The sequence below is a fragment of the Pan troglodytes genome, chromosome 4 (assembly GCF_028858775.2).
Source record: "Pan troglodytes isolate AG18354 chromosome 4, NHGRI_mPanTro3-v2.0_pri, whole genome shotgun sequence".
Classification (NCBI taxonomy): Eukaryota; Metazoa; Chordata; class Mammalia; order Primates; family Hominidae; genus Pan; species Pan troglodytes.
Window position 1 is genome coordinate 8,341,802 of NC_072402.2, and position 17,691 is coordinate 8,359,492.

Consider the following 17,691-nt stretch of genomic DNA (forward strand, 5'->3'; position numbering starts at 1 on the left):
CAGGAAAGCCAATAGGCAAGAGGTGGGGGACAGGGGAAGCTGAGACCCTGACAATACGTAGTAGCCAGAGGCCTCAGAGCGGGGCTGGGAGGCAAGATCACGAAGGGCAGCCTCCAGGGCTGTTGTATCCTGGAAGCTGTTTCCATTCTATTTGAGGCATGTCTGTGAGGCCACTGGAATGTGTTCTGGGATTCCTACCCCCCGATAAACTTACGTTGTCAGGGCACCTAAGCACTCTTAGTTCTTTACACCCATGTGTCCAGTGGGAGAAAATGATCCACTGGAAGATGAAGGAGGAGGAAAGGCTGTTCCCTGGGTTTAGCCGCCCGCTAGCAGGGGCCTCAGAGGGTAGGGTCCAGTCTCAGCGTGTCTGTCGTCAGCTGTCCCTAGCTTCGGTGTTGGATTGACCCCCACTGCTCCCTCCTGGCCCCCACGGCATCACTCGTTGCACTTGTGGTGGTGGTAGTGGTGAGGTTGTTTTCTGCTTCATTTGGGAGCCAGTAGGAGCATCGTATTTCCAGGCTCCTGGCCTTCACATCTTACCCCTTTTCCCGCTGTGTGGGAGGCTGGCGATTCAGTGGTTTCGGTGTGGGGTGGGTGCAGTTTACGTACTTAGTGCTCTATCTGCTTTGAGGCGGGCAGAGGGAAGTATTGGTGCGGGGAGGGCGCCCACAGGACAGCAGGGCTGGCTTTCTCCCTGTGTTTGGTTACGCGCCATTTCGAGTGTGCTCACCCCCTGGAGGGGAGCAGATCTCTTGCCAAGGAGGACAAACTTGGGGTTCCATCCATTCCTCAGCCTGGAAGGCTTCATTTCTAACCAAGAGAAACTGTTCCATTTTATTCATTTTTTAAAAAACTTTCTGTGTTTCCAACCAAGCAATGATTTTCATCATCCTTAGGTCTGAAATTGAATATGGCTGTTAGCCCCACTTTGTGGGTATTCAGAAGAATTCTCTGACTTTGTCAGTTCCGAGCCACTGCTTGGAGGGGTGGGGAGGGTTAAAAGTCAAGCACACCTCCATCTTATGCTCAGCTCTGGAATCTTCTTTCTCCTCTTGGCCACTGATTTTTGAAGTTTATAATACTGAACCATGACCTTTTTTGTGTCGTGGCTGTAGTGGTGAATTTCCTTTGTTGCATTTTAGAAATTTGGTCTATTTTGGCTGGGCGCGGTGGCTCACGCCTGTAATCCCAGCACTTTGGGAGGCCGAGGCGGGCGGATCACGAGGTCAGGAGATCGAGACCATCCTGGCTAACATGGTGAAACTCCATCTCTACTAAAAATACAAAAAATTAGCTGGTCGTGGTGGTGGGCACCTGTAGTCTCAGCTACTCGAGAGGCTGAGGCAGGAGAATGGCGTGAACCCGGGAGGCAGCAGAGCTTGCAGTGAGCCGAGATAGCGCCACTGCAGTCCGGCCTGGGTGAAAGAGTGATACTCTGTCTCAAAAAAAAAAAAGAAAGAAAAAAAGAAAAAGAAATGTTGGTCTATTTTGTTAGGTATTGTATAGGGAAGTTCTACCCAATTGTTTTAATATGACACTAATATTTGGCCACCCATATTCATATCTTTATGGTTATCAAAAAATGGAACCATAATTATTGATCATTATTAAATAAATGAAATAAACATCTGGAAGTGCAAAGAATGTGTAAATAAAATGCATTATTTCTGCCTGCCCTTCCCCCACCAAATGATTTGGAGGGCAACTGGGATGACCAATGTAAGTGAAAGAGTTACAGAATAATTAAGTGACAAGGGGCACTACTGACTATGTGCCATCCTAATTCAGAGAAAAGAAGGATGCATGTAGGCTTGAACTTGTCAAGAGACTTTGCGCCCGTCGAGGCTAACATATGAAGGTTTTCTGCAAACCAGGCACTGTTCCATTGTAGATATTAATTCCTTTAACCCTGCGACCCCTACCGTTGTGGGGCAAGAGCAGATTTTAAAGGAGAAGAGTAACAAAACCAAACAAAATATATCAGGAGAGACTGTGCAGGGAAGAATCAGCAGCCACAACTCTCTAGAATGTTAATGAAATGGTGGGCAGGTGTGTAGGTAGGACTGGATCCAATTATGAACTTCGTGGGCATGTTTAGGCTTGAAGTTCTTTTAGCAGTAGTAGAGGACTCCAATGACTTTACTAGGTAATTGATATCGTTGGTATTATGTTGATAATATTAGCAAGTTAAGACTAGCGAGTGTATAGTTTTCCCGATAAAGAACATTTAGCTACAGGAGAACATTTGTGAATTCAAGTATTTATTATATGATGTTTTTGAAATAATCACTTTGAAAGTTAATAAATACTTCTGTTTTACTTTTCAGATGTGTTACTTTAAAACAAGATACTCTATTCTGTAGCTTTGCAGTATTGGGTAAATGATGAGTGAGGATCAGACATTTGATGTGAGTTTCAGTTTTGAATCCAAGTTGCATAAAAAGCCTGAGATTCATCTACTGAATTGAGAGTTTTGAACATTTAAGGATCTTCTGCTCTGTCATAATTGCTTATATCATATGCAAAGAACATCTTGCTACGGGTAGTGGTATGGTATGCTTTTATCAGCTAGCAAAAAAGTATTTTAGTAAAATCACTAAATAGATAGTCACTAAATAGAGAACAGAACAGTCCCAGATATTTCAATGGATCACTAAAGGATGAATCATGAAACATACCTAAATGTCATTTCATTAATTTCCTTCTTTCTTTGTTCAAAATTGTTTATTAAATCTTCTCAAACCTGTCTAATTTTTGTTTACTTTCATTTTCTTGACAAAACATCAACATGAATTTTAAAAAAAACACCTTCTGAGATAATTCATCTGGATTTACGTCTACAACAGTCTTAAAATAAACTGAAAGTGAGTCACTGCATTTGTAGACAGCTGCTTCATTTCCATTGTCTGTCTTGTTTGTTTTAAGGCATTTCTAAGAATTATTTGCCAAATGTTAATTTGAGGCAGAAGCCACAGTGTGAGCTGAGTGATAATAATTTGCGTATTCACCTTATGTCCTCCTAGAAGGACCAATCCTTCTGTGTCTTCTCCTGTGGAGTTTCAGTCCAGCCTTGGCCATACGTTTGGACAAGAATGAACAGAAGAGAAATATATTGAATATAGAACTGGACACAAGGTGAATTCACAGAAATTCAAACTGGAATTTAGGTAGCTGAAACTGGACTTGAAGTTGGAGTTTCTGTATTGCCTGCTCTCAGGGCCCCTTATGGAGAGGACCTGAGCCCCCAGATTCACTGTAGAAATTATTTAACCCAGCCGGGTGCGGTGGCTCACACCTGTAATCCCTGCACTTTGGGAGGCCGAGGCAGGCGGATCACCTGAGGTCAGGAGTTCGAGACCAGACTGGCCAACATGGTGAAACCTCATCTCTACTAAAAATACAAAAAGTTAGCAGGACTTGGTGGCGCGGGCCTGTAATCTCAGCTACTCGGGAGGCTGAGGCAGGAGAATCGCTTGAACGCAGGAGGTGGAGGTTGCAGTGAGCCGAGATCACGCCACTGCACTCCAGCCTGAGCAACAAAAGAGAAACTCCATCTAGAAAAAACAAAAACAAACAAACAAAAAAAAGAAATTACTTAACCCTTGGTTCCACCAAGCCTTTGGAACCATGAATGTGGGAGGAGCCTGTCATCCAAGCTGTGGCAGATGGAAAACATGAACGGTTCCTCTCCACGATTGAATCTGGGAGGGCTTGGGACTTACGTTGACTAACAGGAAATGGGGTAGTGACTGTGAATTCTGGAGTCCTGGCCTTATAAGTTCTTGAAGATCCTCTCTCATTTCCTGGGACTGCTGCCCTGAGAACACCATTAGGGAAGCCAGTCCAGCCTGGCAGAGAATGAGTCTCCACATGGAGAAGACCCAAAGTCCCAGCCCATGGCCAGCAGCAATGGCCAGAAAGACATGTCACTGGGGCCAGCTTGTAGGGTCAGCCCACCTTCCAGCCGAGCACAATCATGGGATTGTTGACAGCAAAACCGGGAGGACCCAGTACCTAGCCACCCAGCCCACTGAATCAGGAGAAGAAAATCCATCATTGTTGTTCCAAACCACTAGTTTTGGGGTGATTTGTTTTGCAGCAATAGATGATTGAAATATTAATGCTTCCTAAACCAAGCCAGGCTTGAGCTCAAGTCAGCGTGGGTGCATAGCTGGTGAGAATAACACATTATTTTCCTTAGAAATCTCTGCATAAGATTTAATATTTTACCAGACTCAGCTTTATACATGTCAATTTAGTACTCTTAAGCATCTGTTTACTGTTTGATAAATATTTTTGTTGGCATGACAAAGTTGAGAATTCCTGAGTTTGTTTATGCTAATGTACTTATTCAAATTAATCAATAAATATTTTTTAATGTAATATAGCATTTTCTCATTAGCCATGACTTCCATTTCCATGCTGATCTTGATTTCTGCTTCCTGGCAGAAAACTTGCCTTCTTTTCACTTTGGCAGGGCTGCAGTTTATAAGTTATTCATTCCCTTTTTGGCTCTTCCACACTGAATTCTGGGCCACATGTCTTCCGTCATGGCGTGTAGCTGGAGTCAGCCACAGGAGTAGCGTTCAGCGATGTGATTAACATGAGCGCTTGGACTTGTACCTACAGAATAACAGAAAGGAGAATGTTGCTTCATCAGCCCTAGAAAGATCAGATATCAGAAGACCTTTGAGAAACACATTGGAAAGAATTAAAATACTCTTCCTTCTCTGCAGTTCCCCTGGAAATCTATGCGTGCATATCAATAATGCATATTGTGATAAAATTGAAAGAGAGAGATGTACACACACACATAATATACATAACATATACATATACATTTATATACATCTTCCAATCAGTTCTTCTAATGGAGAAGACACATAGGTGTTCAACAGTAACCAAAAATAGAATTCAAAGTGTATTTACTTTTCTGCTGTCACCCTCAAGGATGTCTTACCATTTCCTCCTGACACCTTGTTGAATGGGAGACACCTAGAACTGAAAGAGACAGCAGTAATATACCTCATCATTTCTCAGGCGAAAGGTCAAGAGGTTATGTAATTTACCCATTGTCCACTTAAAGAGTGACAGAGCTGAGGCCAGAATGTTCTCCTGGCTTCTGTCATTGAAAAATCAGATTATTTAATGAGTTCCTCAGTGAAAATCTTATTCAAAGTGTAATGAGGCATTCGGTCACACAATCATGCATTCACTCCTGTATCCATCCAACAAATGTTTATTGTTTGTCTTCCTATGCCAGGCAATGGCCTCTGTGTTCTGTACTGGGAACAAAATATTGAAGAAGGCACAGTCTGGGCTCACTAACACCTATGCTTGAAGTAAACAGGTGACTTTGGCAGAGTTCAGGAGCCATTAGCAAAGTGAATGTTGACAGCTAACACAGCACACAGCACCTAGCCTAGCTGTGGGTGGGGAGGGCATCCTTAGGGAGGAGGTGGTTGAAAGTTTGTCTGGAGAATTGGTGGGGATAGCCTTAGCAAAGGACTGGGTGGAAATGACGTGATGGAACCAGCCATCCAGATCCCGGGGGAGCGTGCTCCAGTGCGGGTCTGAGGCTGCAGGTGATTCAGAAGAGCTGGGTTGCAGGGTCAAAGAAAGGAGGAGGAAGAAATAAAGAAGGTGGGATGCCTGGGGTATATCATATCTTGTAATATACTGAAGAGCTTTGGCCTTGTCCCACGTGTTAGAAGACTTCAGAGCTGGAGCTGAGCTTATTTGACTGCTTCCCATTTTAGAAAGACCCCCACTGCAGAAGAGAAGGTGAGGGAAAAGGAGGACAGGAGGAAAGAAGCCAGTTAGGAGGTGATTCTCTAGGTGACAGAGGTTGCTGAGAACTGGGCAGAGCAGTAGGTTGAGGAAGGGGCAGGTTCTGAAGTGTGAATAGCAGGAGCCTGCTTCACTGGATGTGGACTGGTAAGAAGGAAAGAACAGTCAGGTATGAAAGCAGGTTTCTGCATGGGCAGCTGGGCACATGGGCAGATATTGACTGTGCTAAGATTATAAACGGAGGGACAGCTTTTGGAGGGAAGGTGACAGTTTCCATTTGCAAACAGCTGCATTTGAGTTCTCTGCATGTGACAGAGACCAATGGATTGTCTCCCAGTACTTGTTCTCTTCTTCTTCCTCTGTTGTAAGATGATCTCTGTGGCTGGGTACGTCTCACCCAGAATAGAGATATGTCACTGCATCCCTTAGTGCTCGGTATAGCCAATGGCATGTGAGAAGTGATGGTGTACATCCTAGTGATGTCCTGGAGAGGTGCCATTCTGGAATGACAGGGGCAAGACAACAATGAAAGTGATGGGCCACAGAGTCCAAGGTGGAGAGGAAGAGAGGTAAATGAAGGGGAAGAGTATAGGGGAAATTAGTTAGGTTAAAAGTCCAGAGGAGAAGTCTTATATTTAGAGGAATGTTTCTCAACCAGAGGGAGACTGTTACCCCCCAGGAAACAGTTGTCAATGTTTGTGAGCAGTCTGGATTGTCATAAAAGGGGTTGGGGGTCTTGCTGACCTCTGGTGGGTAAAGGGTACTAAAGTCTAGTCTATGTCTCAGTCTATTGGACAGATGCTGCTAAATATCCTGCAATTTGCACGTCAGCCCCCCACAGCAAAGAGCCATGTCGCTCAAAATGCTGATAGCGCTGAGGGTGAGAAACCATGGTTTAGAGTATAGGCAGATGTGGTAAATGTGTGCAGTGAACTTGCAAGTCATTAAGGAATGGCAAGGGCTGTGGTAAGCTGTACAGTGCATGACCTATCTGAAGGGGTTCAAATTCTTTAAACATGTACACATAACTATGCACTCTGCAAGCTAATCAGAGTACATCTGACTGACCAGGCTCAGCCCACAGGCTGCCAGTTGCCTTCCTCTGGACTTAAAGTTTTGACGAGTCTTAAGAACTTACTCAGATTCAATAAGTGAGTGAGAAAACACACCCAATCAAGATTTCTCAATGCATTACATATATAAAGTAAACTTGAGTTTTCATCCTATGTAACTTGCAAGGAAATGCATTACATGATTGATTTCTTAAATTCTGTAAGCTCTAAGCCATGGTTTATTTTTGTCAGGTAGTGGGGCACGTGACAGCCTGTTTTTAGCTAATGTTTGATGTGATTTCCTCCAAAGACAAAGCTATTGGTGAAGCTTAGAAGGAGGAGTCCCTGAAAGAAAATCTGCATTCTAATTACTAAAATGCATTTTCTAAAGACAAAGAGAAAGCTTAAAAAATACCATGTGCCAGCAACATAGGTACACAAATAGGATATGTATGTGTAGAAAATTGATAGCCAAGCAAGCTACAGCAGAAGAACACCTTTATTTTTGAGTTTGAGCTGCAGTCATTGAGTTACATTTAATAAATTCCAGGATCATGACAGGCTTTCCGCTTTCTGATGTGATGACTTCCCTGCAATTGCCTTTTGCATCTTTAATCCTTATCTGAAGAAGCTCAGGACATTGCTTCATGAGCAGAGTGAGAATTAGAACAGTTCTGCAGCCTTTCTTTCTTCACTTATTATTCTTTCCTGAAAAGTTGTTATGCAGAAATGACAGGTACATCTCTTGGTATCAACTACATCAGTGCCCACAGGGACAATTAGTGTTTGAAGACAGGCACAATATTTAAAGGCTGTTATCTCCTGGGTTGTATCTTTGGAGGCTTTTCTGTGGGAGCTGGCATGGAGCACTTAATTTATCAGAACAAATATGCAGAGATGTGGACATCTGCCTCAGTACGAGAGTGTCCTAGGCTCACCTTCCCAAGCATTCACAGCAGAAAATGTATGTGACCGCTTCAGGATTCAGTCATGTGTTCAAGAGAGAAATGCAGTGCAGTTTTTTCCAGAAATCTCCCCAGTTGACAATATTTTCAAAGGAAGCCTTCTGATATTGGCTACAATTTTGCTCTGGGCACCAACTCTCACCCAGGGGTGCTTCCAGCCTGGATTGGGCTTGGCTTGGTGGGGAGAGATTGGGAGTTTGCCGACAGTGTGGGATACTTGTGGTACTCGCCCCAAGAGCAGTTTTGCTTTGGGGTTCAAATCTCTGACTTCAAAACCATTTAAAAAAAGGGGGGCCATTGTCCCCACTGAAATAAAAGAAAATCAGTCATGCCCTAAAACACTTCACTATGGAACGATTGCTCTCCTGTCCCCAGCTGGAGCTACATTATTTATTCTTGCACCTATTTATGTATTGTCTCTTTTTCCTGGGTAAAGTTTAGCAAACTGCTTAAGAGCAATTAGCCACTAACTACTTTCCTCCCACTGGTTCTAATCCCAACTCCTCCACCTCCTTCCTTTGGGTTGTTTAGCAAGCCATGCAACCTATTTGGTCTCCAATTTCTTCTTCATAGAAATGGGAGAAATAATAATATCTACAACATTAAGTGCTGAGAGAATTAAGCAAGACAATACTTACAAATTGTTTAGACCTGGAACTGATATATGGGAAGTGGTTGATAAATATTTGTTGAGTGGAAGAAAGAATATTGAATTAAGAGCACAGTGTCTGCATGCAAGTAGAGCAGTTCTAAAATCGCCTGGGAATAATAGGAGAGGGTGCGTTTCCGTGCAAAAGAAGAGACCCGTTTTTTCAGTCAACAACCTTGAATGCTGCAAACATGAGTTTATAGACCCCCTTTAAGGTGAAAGTTAGCAGAGCTATTTCAGGGTCTGGTCTCCCCTCCCATGGCTTTGCCCCCTTCTGTTGCTCATTCTCACCCCTTCAAGCTTCTCTTATACTCATGATGGTTTTATAAATTCGAGTGTCTAAGCTTGGCAGCACAGCCTACTCCAAAAGAGAACCATGAATGTGGGAGGAGCCTGTCATCCAAGCTCTGTTTCTCTTCAAGACTGAATCTGGGAGGGGCTGATTCTCAAGGATGAAGGGAAGTGAGCCCACAGTTTCAGCATCATCAGGGAGGGAGCTGGAGTCTGTGCCCCTCTGGACAGATCATAGTGTTCCTTTTCTTATGCTTTTCAGAGGAGCCTCATTGCCTCCCTGAGTTTAGGATGGTAATGCTATGCTGCCAGCATTCTTAAGGATGGGAACCGGACTGGCTGATTAATCCCCGTTACTTTTGCATCCAATGAGAATTAAAACTTTGGAGAATATAGACAACAATAATTTGCCTGTAGGATAACATCTGCCACGAAGTAGAATGAGTAAATTATCATGACTCCAGCTTCTAGTTAGAGAAAATCTTTTAGAGACATGACCTCTGGTTTTTATTTTGGAGGAAGAAATGCACATTAGTACAAAGTTGTCCCTGTACTCGGTGGGATCATTCCTGCTCTGTGTAATTCTGACACCACTGAAACGACCACATTCTCAGCCTTTTTTTCCATGGACTGCAAGGCAGACAAGTGGGGGTTACCAGTGTGGGCTTCAAAGTCATGAGGTCCCTGCCCTGAAGACTCCTCACAGGTGGAATGGCCTTGCCAGGGCTCAACCTCCTCTTACTCTAAGTGAGGGAGAAGAATCAGCACTATACAGAGGGGCTTTCCAGAGCTTTTGCCCTGAAGCTGCAGCTTGCGGGCATACCACGTGAGTGAATGAGTGACCTCTCCCCACTTCAGAGCAGCTGAGAAAATCCTAAGCATTCAGGGACGGAGGACATAGGTTGGTGTGCACATACTTGCATGAATTTGCATCTGTCGCAATAGCTAGGGTAAGCGGTGATAAAAATGGCTCCCAAATCAAAGTGGCTGAACAATAGTGGTTTCTCACTTGTATTTGTCCACTGTAGGGGGACTGCCACTTTGCACCATGAATGGGACCCAGGCTCAAAGTCACTATCTGTGACACTGCTGGTCCCAAAGAGGAGGGAAAGGAAAGCATGATGAGGCCCACAGTGGCTCTTAAGGTTTTTGTTAGAAGGAGCACATATCACTGCTGCTTACATGTCACTGGTCCTACCAAGGTACATTGCCTCCCAGGGGGGCATGGGAGGGAGAGTCAACACATTTCAGAACGATAGTCCAGTCCATTGCAAGTGTAGCATGTACATAACTGCATCATGTATCTGTCATCTGTAGCATAGAGTTGCTCTGAGGGGTTGCATTTGAACATAAAAAAATATTCTGTTTTGCTCCTTGGGACCTTTCATCAAATCGATACCAATGTGCTACCACTTTTTCCTTCTTCTTCTTATCTCCTTCTGTCAATGATATTATCAGCATCTCCACTTTGTCCTCCTCCTCAGAAGAAATCCAAAGGCTGGCGCCACCACCTGGCTGGCCTTCTGTACCTTATGTTGAGGGTTTTTGGCCAGTGCCCAGGAGCATGGTCTGTCTTCACCCATTCTCTCCCCAGCGTGCCTCTACTGGCATTGCCCCTGTCAGACTGGATGGCATTGCTTACCTATGCATGGATACTCTTTGAGAGGCAAGTCAAATCAGACTTGGCTCCCCTCTGGAGCATTTTGCTTTTTCACTTTATGGTGTGTGAGTGTGGCGGTCATGTTTGCAGGATGAGATTCCCCTTTGGGTGATTTTCTCACACTGGTGCTGATCTATGCTTGCTCAGGCTTTGCAGGTGCACCAGCCTGCAGGGCTGACTTGGGTGCTGGTGTGCCACAAGGTGCCCTGTGCCTACTCCAGGGAGCACAGCTGCAGCTCTCATCTGATGACCTCCATAGACTCTTATCCAAGGATTGAATATTTTTCCACCTTTTGAGTGATTCTCATTTCCCTAGAGGCTCTATTTTAGAGAATTGAATTGACTGTTGATGATAAACAGTTGCGGTTTAGAAATACCAATTTACTGTCATCAGTGACCGAAGACATACTTTATAATTTGACTTGATTAGCACTTTCTTCTCTAACTGCTAACTGAAGAGTCATCGCATGTGAGTGATAATTTCATTCTTTCCAGCATCTTTTAACAATGTACTCTCTAAAAATGTTCTGGTCATCTCCTTGAACCTGCAAATCCAGCTGGATGGAAAGAGCTGGCTGTGAAGCTGGAAGACGAGTTCCATCCAGTCTCAACTCGCAGGTGATGACCACCTGGCTTCACTCCCTTGGAGCCACATCTATGTCTGTTGTGCCTTTTTTTTTTTTTTTGTCAAAACATGTTTAAATCTAAATTATATTATATGTGACCAGGGTTTGTTAAGTGAGAAAATAAGATATGCATGCAAGGAAAGCACTTGCTGTCTTATAAAAGGGTCACCTGATTTGCTGAAGTGCCTAGTGACTTTAATATGCACAAAACATTCCAGTTTCCTAGGCTGTGAAAGAAGCAGGCTGACTTTCCCTCTGCACACAGATATGAAAACACTGGCCTTTAAAGTCACTCCTCAGTAATCTCAGCCCTTCTTCATCCTCCTCCCACAAGTCAGAGACACTGCAAGGAACATACGACCCAGACTCAGCCTCCTCCCTGGGTGCTAGTTCTGGATCCCACTTGGAGTCTCCTTGCCCTCAGGCCATCTGGACTTGCAGTCTTCGCCACCGTGTGGGAATTTGATCACTTGGGTTCTTTCCTCTGCGTGGTGCTAGTGGTTGGGCACTTGGGTGCAGCAGGATGTAGTCATCTCTAGGACGGTGGAAAGTAAGTTCTAGAAAGGGCCTCCCATGGTTCTTTGAAGAGCTGCACTCTTACATGGACATGGAGGCCTTCAACTCCTTAGCCCAACAGACCTATTGTGCAGATGACCAAGCTGGGCACCAAAGGCTGACCGATTTGGTTGAGGTGGCAGAGAAAGGGTGGAATCCGATCTTCTCCTACTTCAGAGCCATTTCTACTGCGATGCCTTCTACTCTCCATCCCATGTGAATATGATGACCAATTTTTTTTTGTAAAAGTCAGAGAAAGATAAAGCAAGATCTTTCAAATAGTAAGAGTAAGAGTTTTAACTGATTGATATGAAGCAAAAATTCTACTGAGGGACCTAAGAAAAAGCTGAATTTTGTAATGGGAAACAGCAACAGTAGCAGTTGTTGGGAGAACAGGGTGATGAAGGCTGAGGCTGGAGGAGGACTGTTATTGTCTGAGACTTGGAGACGTGGAGCCTGCTGCAAAGGAAGATGCGTGATAGGAGCTGGGGGAGATGCAGCATAGGCAACATTTTGTGTTGATGGACAACTAGCTTTTTAATACTAGAGGACGTTATGAAATGATTTCTGTTTCCTAAGTACATGGGTGAAGGAGCCACAGGTGGCCCAATGGCTGCTTAGGGATCTGGTGTTTGTCCACTCTGTTAGCTACTTTCTTTTAGAAGGAGAAAAACTTACAACATCCTTTCTGTTTATCCCATTGATTTAGCATCCTGATGTAATTGAAATTGCATTTAAAATAAGAATTACAAAAGAAAAACTTAAAGATTCATATGAAAGGAGTGTTTCATTGTTATCCTCCCGTTTGGAAAGTAAAGGAGCTTTAAGTATCTATTACATGCATGGTTTATTGAAGGAACAGGGTATAGTATGTATTTCTATATCTTAGCTTAAAATTTAAGTACAAGTCTTCTTTGCTTCAATTGGATTTTCCTACCAATCGAAATAGTCTAAAAAATGACATAAAATGTAGTTACAATGTCTGCCTTGCTTCATTAGTTTAGAAACACTTCAGAGCTCAGATTGTTCTGAACTTTGATCACTAGTACATTGAAATTTACTAAATTAACTCTGTATCTCTTATATCAGACATAATTTAAAAGAACAAGTTCTAAGAAAAATGTATTGCTAATGAATAATAATTGGAGGTTTAACAAAGGGATGTGTTAAATGGAACCCCCAAATCAAGGGCAAGTTATTAATCAGATAACCTTTGAATATGCCGAAATTAGACAGATTCTCAGTAGTTGCATGAGCTTTACTAGAAAGAGAAAGAAGTACTAACCAATGTGCATCCATCAGTTTAATGACAACTTAATTTTTCAAAAGTATCCTTAAGGAATTTCTCCAACAAACTTGGGAAAATAATGTAGCTAAGTTATACCCAGTATATTAAGCACTTAAGTGTGTGTGTTGCTTTCAGATAATTTGGCAGGGCACACAGCTACATTTGCAAACTGCTAAAATATTAATGGAAGTATTAACATTGTCAGATTTTACAAATTGGGCTGAAATTTATCATGTATGCCATAATAGTGGGCTTTTCCTTCAGATCAGAACATTTTAAATTTAAAAGAAGGAGTCTTGCTTCACCACTTTTGAGCTCAGGCTTTTTTTGGAAACTCATTCAATTGCCCAGCACTGTGATCACCTAGAGGGCATATGCACACTCAAAGCATGGACCCTGAGCTGTCACCAGGTGCAGTGCTATCTACCATCCACCAGTGGTGCCAGTGTTGAATGATGGGGGAAGGCTTGAGTTCTTTTATTAGGCTGGGTGGCAGTTACCAACGTCTTCATTTCAGCTTAAATTCACATGGATTCTTTAGCAGTTCCAACAAAAGAAAAAATTCTTGTTTTGTACAACATATGAAGTTTACTTTCTATATTTTTTAAACCACCTATTAAAAGTCAGTCATCCTTCTACATTTGGGTCTAAAAAAAAGATTTTAACTTACATTTGGTTGTTAAATGAGGCTCTGAGTGTGGAAAAGGATTACTATATTTGATTCTCTTTTTTTGATCCTAGAATCTGTATCTTTCAGGAAGGACCGGCTCTGTGTGATTTGGGGTTTAGCATAATCTTATTACAGAATATAGGAGGAGGAGAGACGATGCTTGGAAAAGTCTGTTAGGTTTACCACAAGCAGATCCTAAGACAAGGGTCTGGGTACAGTAATTTAGTTGGGAAGTGGTTCTCTTTAGCAGGGTGAGGGCGTGGGACCATGAGGTCAGCTCCCTCCAAAGAGGGAGGTTAGTTCATGAAAGGGGCTGATGGTGGAAGCAGGGCTTAATCTTGCCTGGGACTCTCTGAGCAATGTGCCGACCGATTTCTCACTGAGGGATGTTGATGCAAAAGCTGGAGTATTTATTCATCAGCTACCTCTTCATTAGCGGACACACAGGAAAGCATACATTCAGGAAGGAACAATCTACAGTGACCCCCAAGCAAGGAAGAAGGGAATATGAGTAGGATATTGACAGCCTCAGCTATAAGAAGCATAGCTAGAAACTCATGTAAACACTGGGAAAGTTGACTGATTGTTTTAAATTCAATGGAAGATGGTACTGAATCCACCTACACACAGGTTATCATCATAAGCTCTGCTAATGGAGAGTTATGTACACTGAGCACCTGTGGCTTGGTGCATTTCATCTTGTCTCAGCCTTTGACTCATCACCCATCAGAAAGAGTACAAAATGGGTTTTAATCAAGCCAATCTTAAGACATCTCTGTAGATGAACAGATGCTATTGGGATTTCTAAATAGATAGCCTAGATCCAGACCCGTAATTATTTATAGTCTACATGTTAATATTCCTTATCACTGCTTTAGAAGTTAACATTTGTTTTCAATATCTACTTGCTTTGATTATGACAGATTCAATGGGAAACCTCAAAGCCACATGCCTCCCTTCTCCCATCAGGGACTCCTCTGTTCATGTCTGAGGATATGACCAGAGAGATCTCCTGATTTTTTTTTTTTTTTTTTTGAGACAGAGTCTCACTCTGTTGCCCAGGCTGGAATGCAGTAGCACAGTCTCGGCTCACTGCAACCTCTGCCTCCCGGATTCAAGTGATTCTCCTGCCTCAGCCTCCCGAGTAGCTGGGACTACAGGCACCTGCCACCATGCCCAGCTAATTTTTTTTATTTTTAGTAGAGACGGGGTTTCACCATGTTGGCCAGGCTGGTCTCAAACTCCTGACCTCAGGTGATCTGCCCGCATCAGCCTCCCAAAGTGCTGGGACTACAGGTGTCAGCTACCGTGCCTGACCAGGTCTTTGATGTTTGTGGATGGAAATTTCACACTTTCCTCACCAGCTTTCCTCTATTGGTATGAATAGACTTTGGATATTACATACTTTGTATGTAATATTTTGGCCTCACACCCAATTATTCCATCTATTAATCAATAAACAGAAAGAATAGGAAGTGACCACCCACAGGGTGCCTCACTGTAGTGTACGCCCAGGACCTGCAGAAATGGAATTCAGTGGAGGCAGTACTAGCAGAACTCAATCCCTAAACTTACAGGGCAACTTCTATCTGCTAAACACTTCCATGGGCACATCACGAGTTTGATTACCTTTAGAGTTTCCCAAAGGTCTAACCATTTCATGAGTCACAGAGGCCAAAGCATAGAGAAATTGAAGACAAGTGGCAAGTTTATGCGTTTTGGGGATGAGTAGCCAAATGTGGGTAGATGATGGAGTAGTTCTTTATATCAAGATGATGAAAGCTAGCAATAGAAGCACATTAACTTAGAACAAACCCCCTGGTTTTTTCAAGTGGGTTCTGAGACGAGAGCGGGATCAGGCCATGCCCTTTCAAACGCGCTAATGGTAAATCAAAGAAGAATGCGACAGGGTCTCTGGTATCATATCATTCATAACCAAGACTTCAACACACAGTGCACTTGCTGTCAGACGAGACTAGATGGACAGGCTGGTGTTTGGAGGAAGCTTAATGCCTGACTCTTGGGAAACAGAAGGGCAACGGAAGCAGAGCAGTCTCTGCAGCCTTCTTTAATTTACCATTAGTGCTTTTCAAAGGGCATGGCATTTATTGCTCAAAGATGGATACTTTCTGAATAAATGAATAAGCGAATGAATGAATGAACAAATGATCAATGCTCAGTTATGCCAGTACATGGAGAAATTAGCTTCTATACACTGAGCTTCCCCTATGAGCACATACTGTGTTTTCTGTTGCCTTTGCCCTTGTCTTTCCATGGAGGGATGAGCGGGGGGAAAGGATCATCAGAATGTACTCCTAACCCACCCTCAGCTCTCTCAGCGGAAGTTTCCAACAGCCACCAAAGCGATGTGCACTAGGAGTGGACAAAGAGATAGACACCTGACCCTGTGAACCTGGAAGCAAATCCGAGCTTCCCCTCCTCCCCTAATCCCTCATCAGCTTGCCAAAAAAAGAAAAAGAGAAAGACAGACAATGTGATAGATAAAGATGTGATAGAGAAAGTGTTTCATTGAACAAATATTTGTTTGTCAACATTGAATATCAGTTGCTAAACTCTACAATAGCTAAAGAATATGATGCTTTCTAAAATGGATTAACATTAAAATTCTCCAGGATGGATATATGTCCTGAAGATTACCCTTCTGTTAGACTTTTCCTCCAAAAACTATTGTGTATTTTCATTGAGGAGAATGAGAAAATGCCACTCTAACTAGAATAAGTTTATGTTAAAATGAGTACAATATTGTTTACTAATATTTATTGTTTCCTGGACTTACTGAATATAAAGACCAAAAGTACTCAAAAAGCTCATATGTTATCATTTCCTTGTGTTCCACCTGTAGTTTCTTATGGATGACATTTTACAGAAGCTAACATTTCTGACTCCATTTTTATAATAGCTTAGAATTTCTAAAGAGGATTAGGTGCTTATAGAGGAAACAAAATCTTTGGAAGTATATATCTTATTTAAGAAATGTGGAATAGGTGGAATATCAGCTGTCTTTCTTAGATGCAATAAAGCTAGTATTTTAGCTCAGAAATGAACATGCAGGCAAAAATGAGTGTTCTCTATCTTAGACTGACCAGTGATTTCTGAAATTTTAATATTGTTTCTGCTTTGCTACTTTAAAATCAAAATAGATTTAAAAATCTTTGGGGAAATAACTTTGCATCCCTTTATTCTTCATACTGAAGAACACACACTTAGAATGCAATAAATAATAAATAATATAATTAGAAAATCTCTTTTTATTCCCAATATATATTTCTAAAATCTGTATTTTAGCTCCCAGGAAAGAATTCCCAAATTGGCCTTCCTACAAATCAGTGAGGATCTCCAATGTTATTTGGTCATCCCCTGAGGTGTCTGAGAGACATTTGTTCCTCCTTCCCCACCTTGTCCAGGAGCGGCTTCTGCTCTCCCTGCTGCCGGCCCACATCGCCATGGAGATGAAAGCGGAGATCATCCAGAGGCTGCAGGGCCCCAAGGCGGGCCAGATGGAGAACACAAATAACTTCCACAACCTGTATGTGAAGCGGCATACCAACGTGAGGTACGACGCTATGCTTGCTCCTTGGCTGGTCTGGGAGTCTGCCTGACTGGAGACATTTTGCCTGGGATCTCACACCTCATATCACCATCTCTCCTTTGTGACAGTGGATCCTTTGCAGGGGAAATAATCACACAGATTCTGCCATCCCACTCACCTGTTCCTGCCTCTCAGGGCCTTCACATTAAGATGAGAAAATAGGATGCTGTTTGCTGTGTTGGATTGAGTTGTCCTTCATAGCCCTGGCTTCTGTAGCCAAGCATCCATCACAGAAAGGAGTGAGGGGGACAGCGGGGTCTTCATTCTGGAAACCCCGTGGTCAGATTGCAGTAAGATTGGAGGGAGAGTCTGTGGGATCTCCAGGCACAAGACTGAGTCCTCCAAATAGACTTTGCAGGAGCAGGGCCTCTGTGAAGACAACACATCCCAGGGAAGCTGGGTATTCCTCTCTCCATCAGCACGATGAGTTTCTCAGGTCTGGAAGACCAGTGACCAAAGTCACAGAACACTGATGTGCACCTTAGCTAATTTACCATGAAAGTTACTGCTTTTCTGAGACTGGTATACTCAT

The 17,691-nt window shown here is 42.9% G+C and overlaps 1 protein-coding gene across 3 annotated transcripts in view; it reads left to right on the forward strand.

The window, feature by feature from the left end:
• The window catches only part of ADCY2 (adenylate cyclase 2), a 435,133-nt gene that overhangs the window by 281,195 nt on the left and 136,247 nt on the right, over nt 1-17,691 (forward strand). For all 3 annotated transcript variants that reach the window (XM_016952932.4, XM_054684164.2, XM_016952933.4), the window contains one exon: nt 16,975-17,123. In XM_016952932.4, coding sequence (XP_016808421.1) covers nt 16,975-17,123 — 149 coding nt within the window. The remainder of the gene's footprint in view (nt 1-16,974; nt 17,124-17,691) is intronic.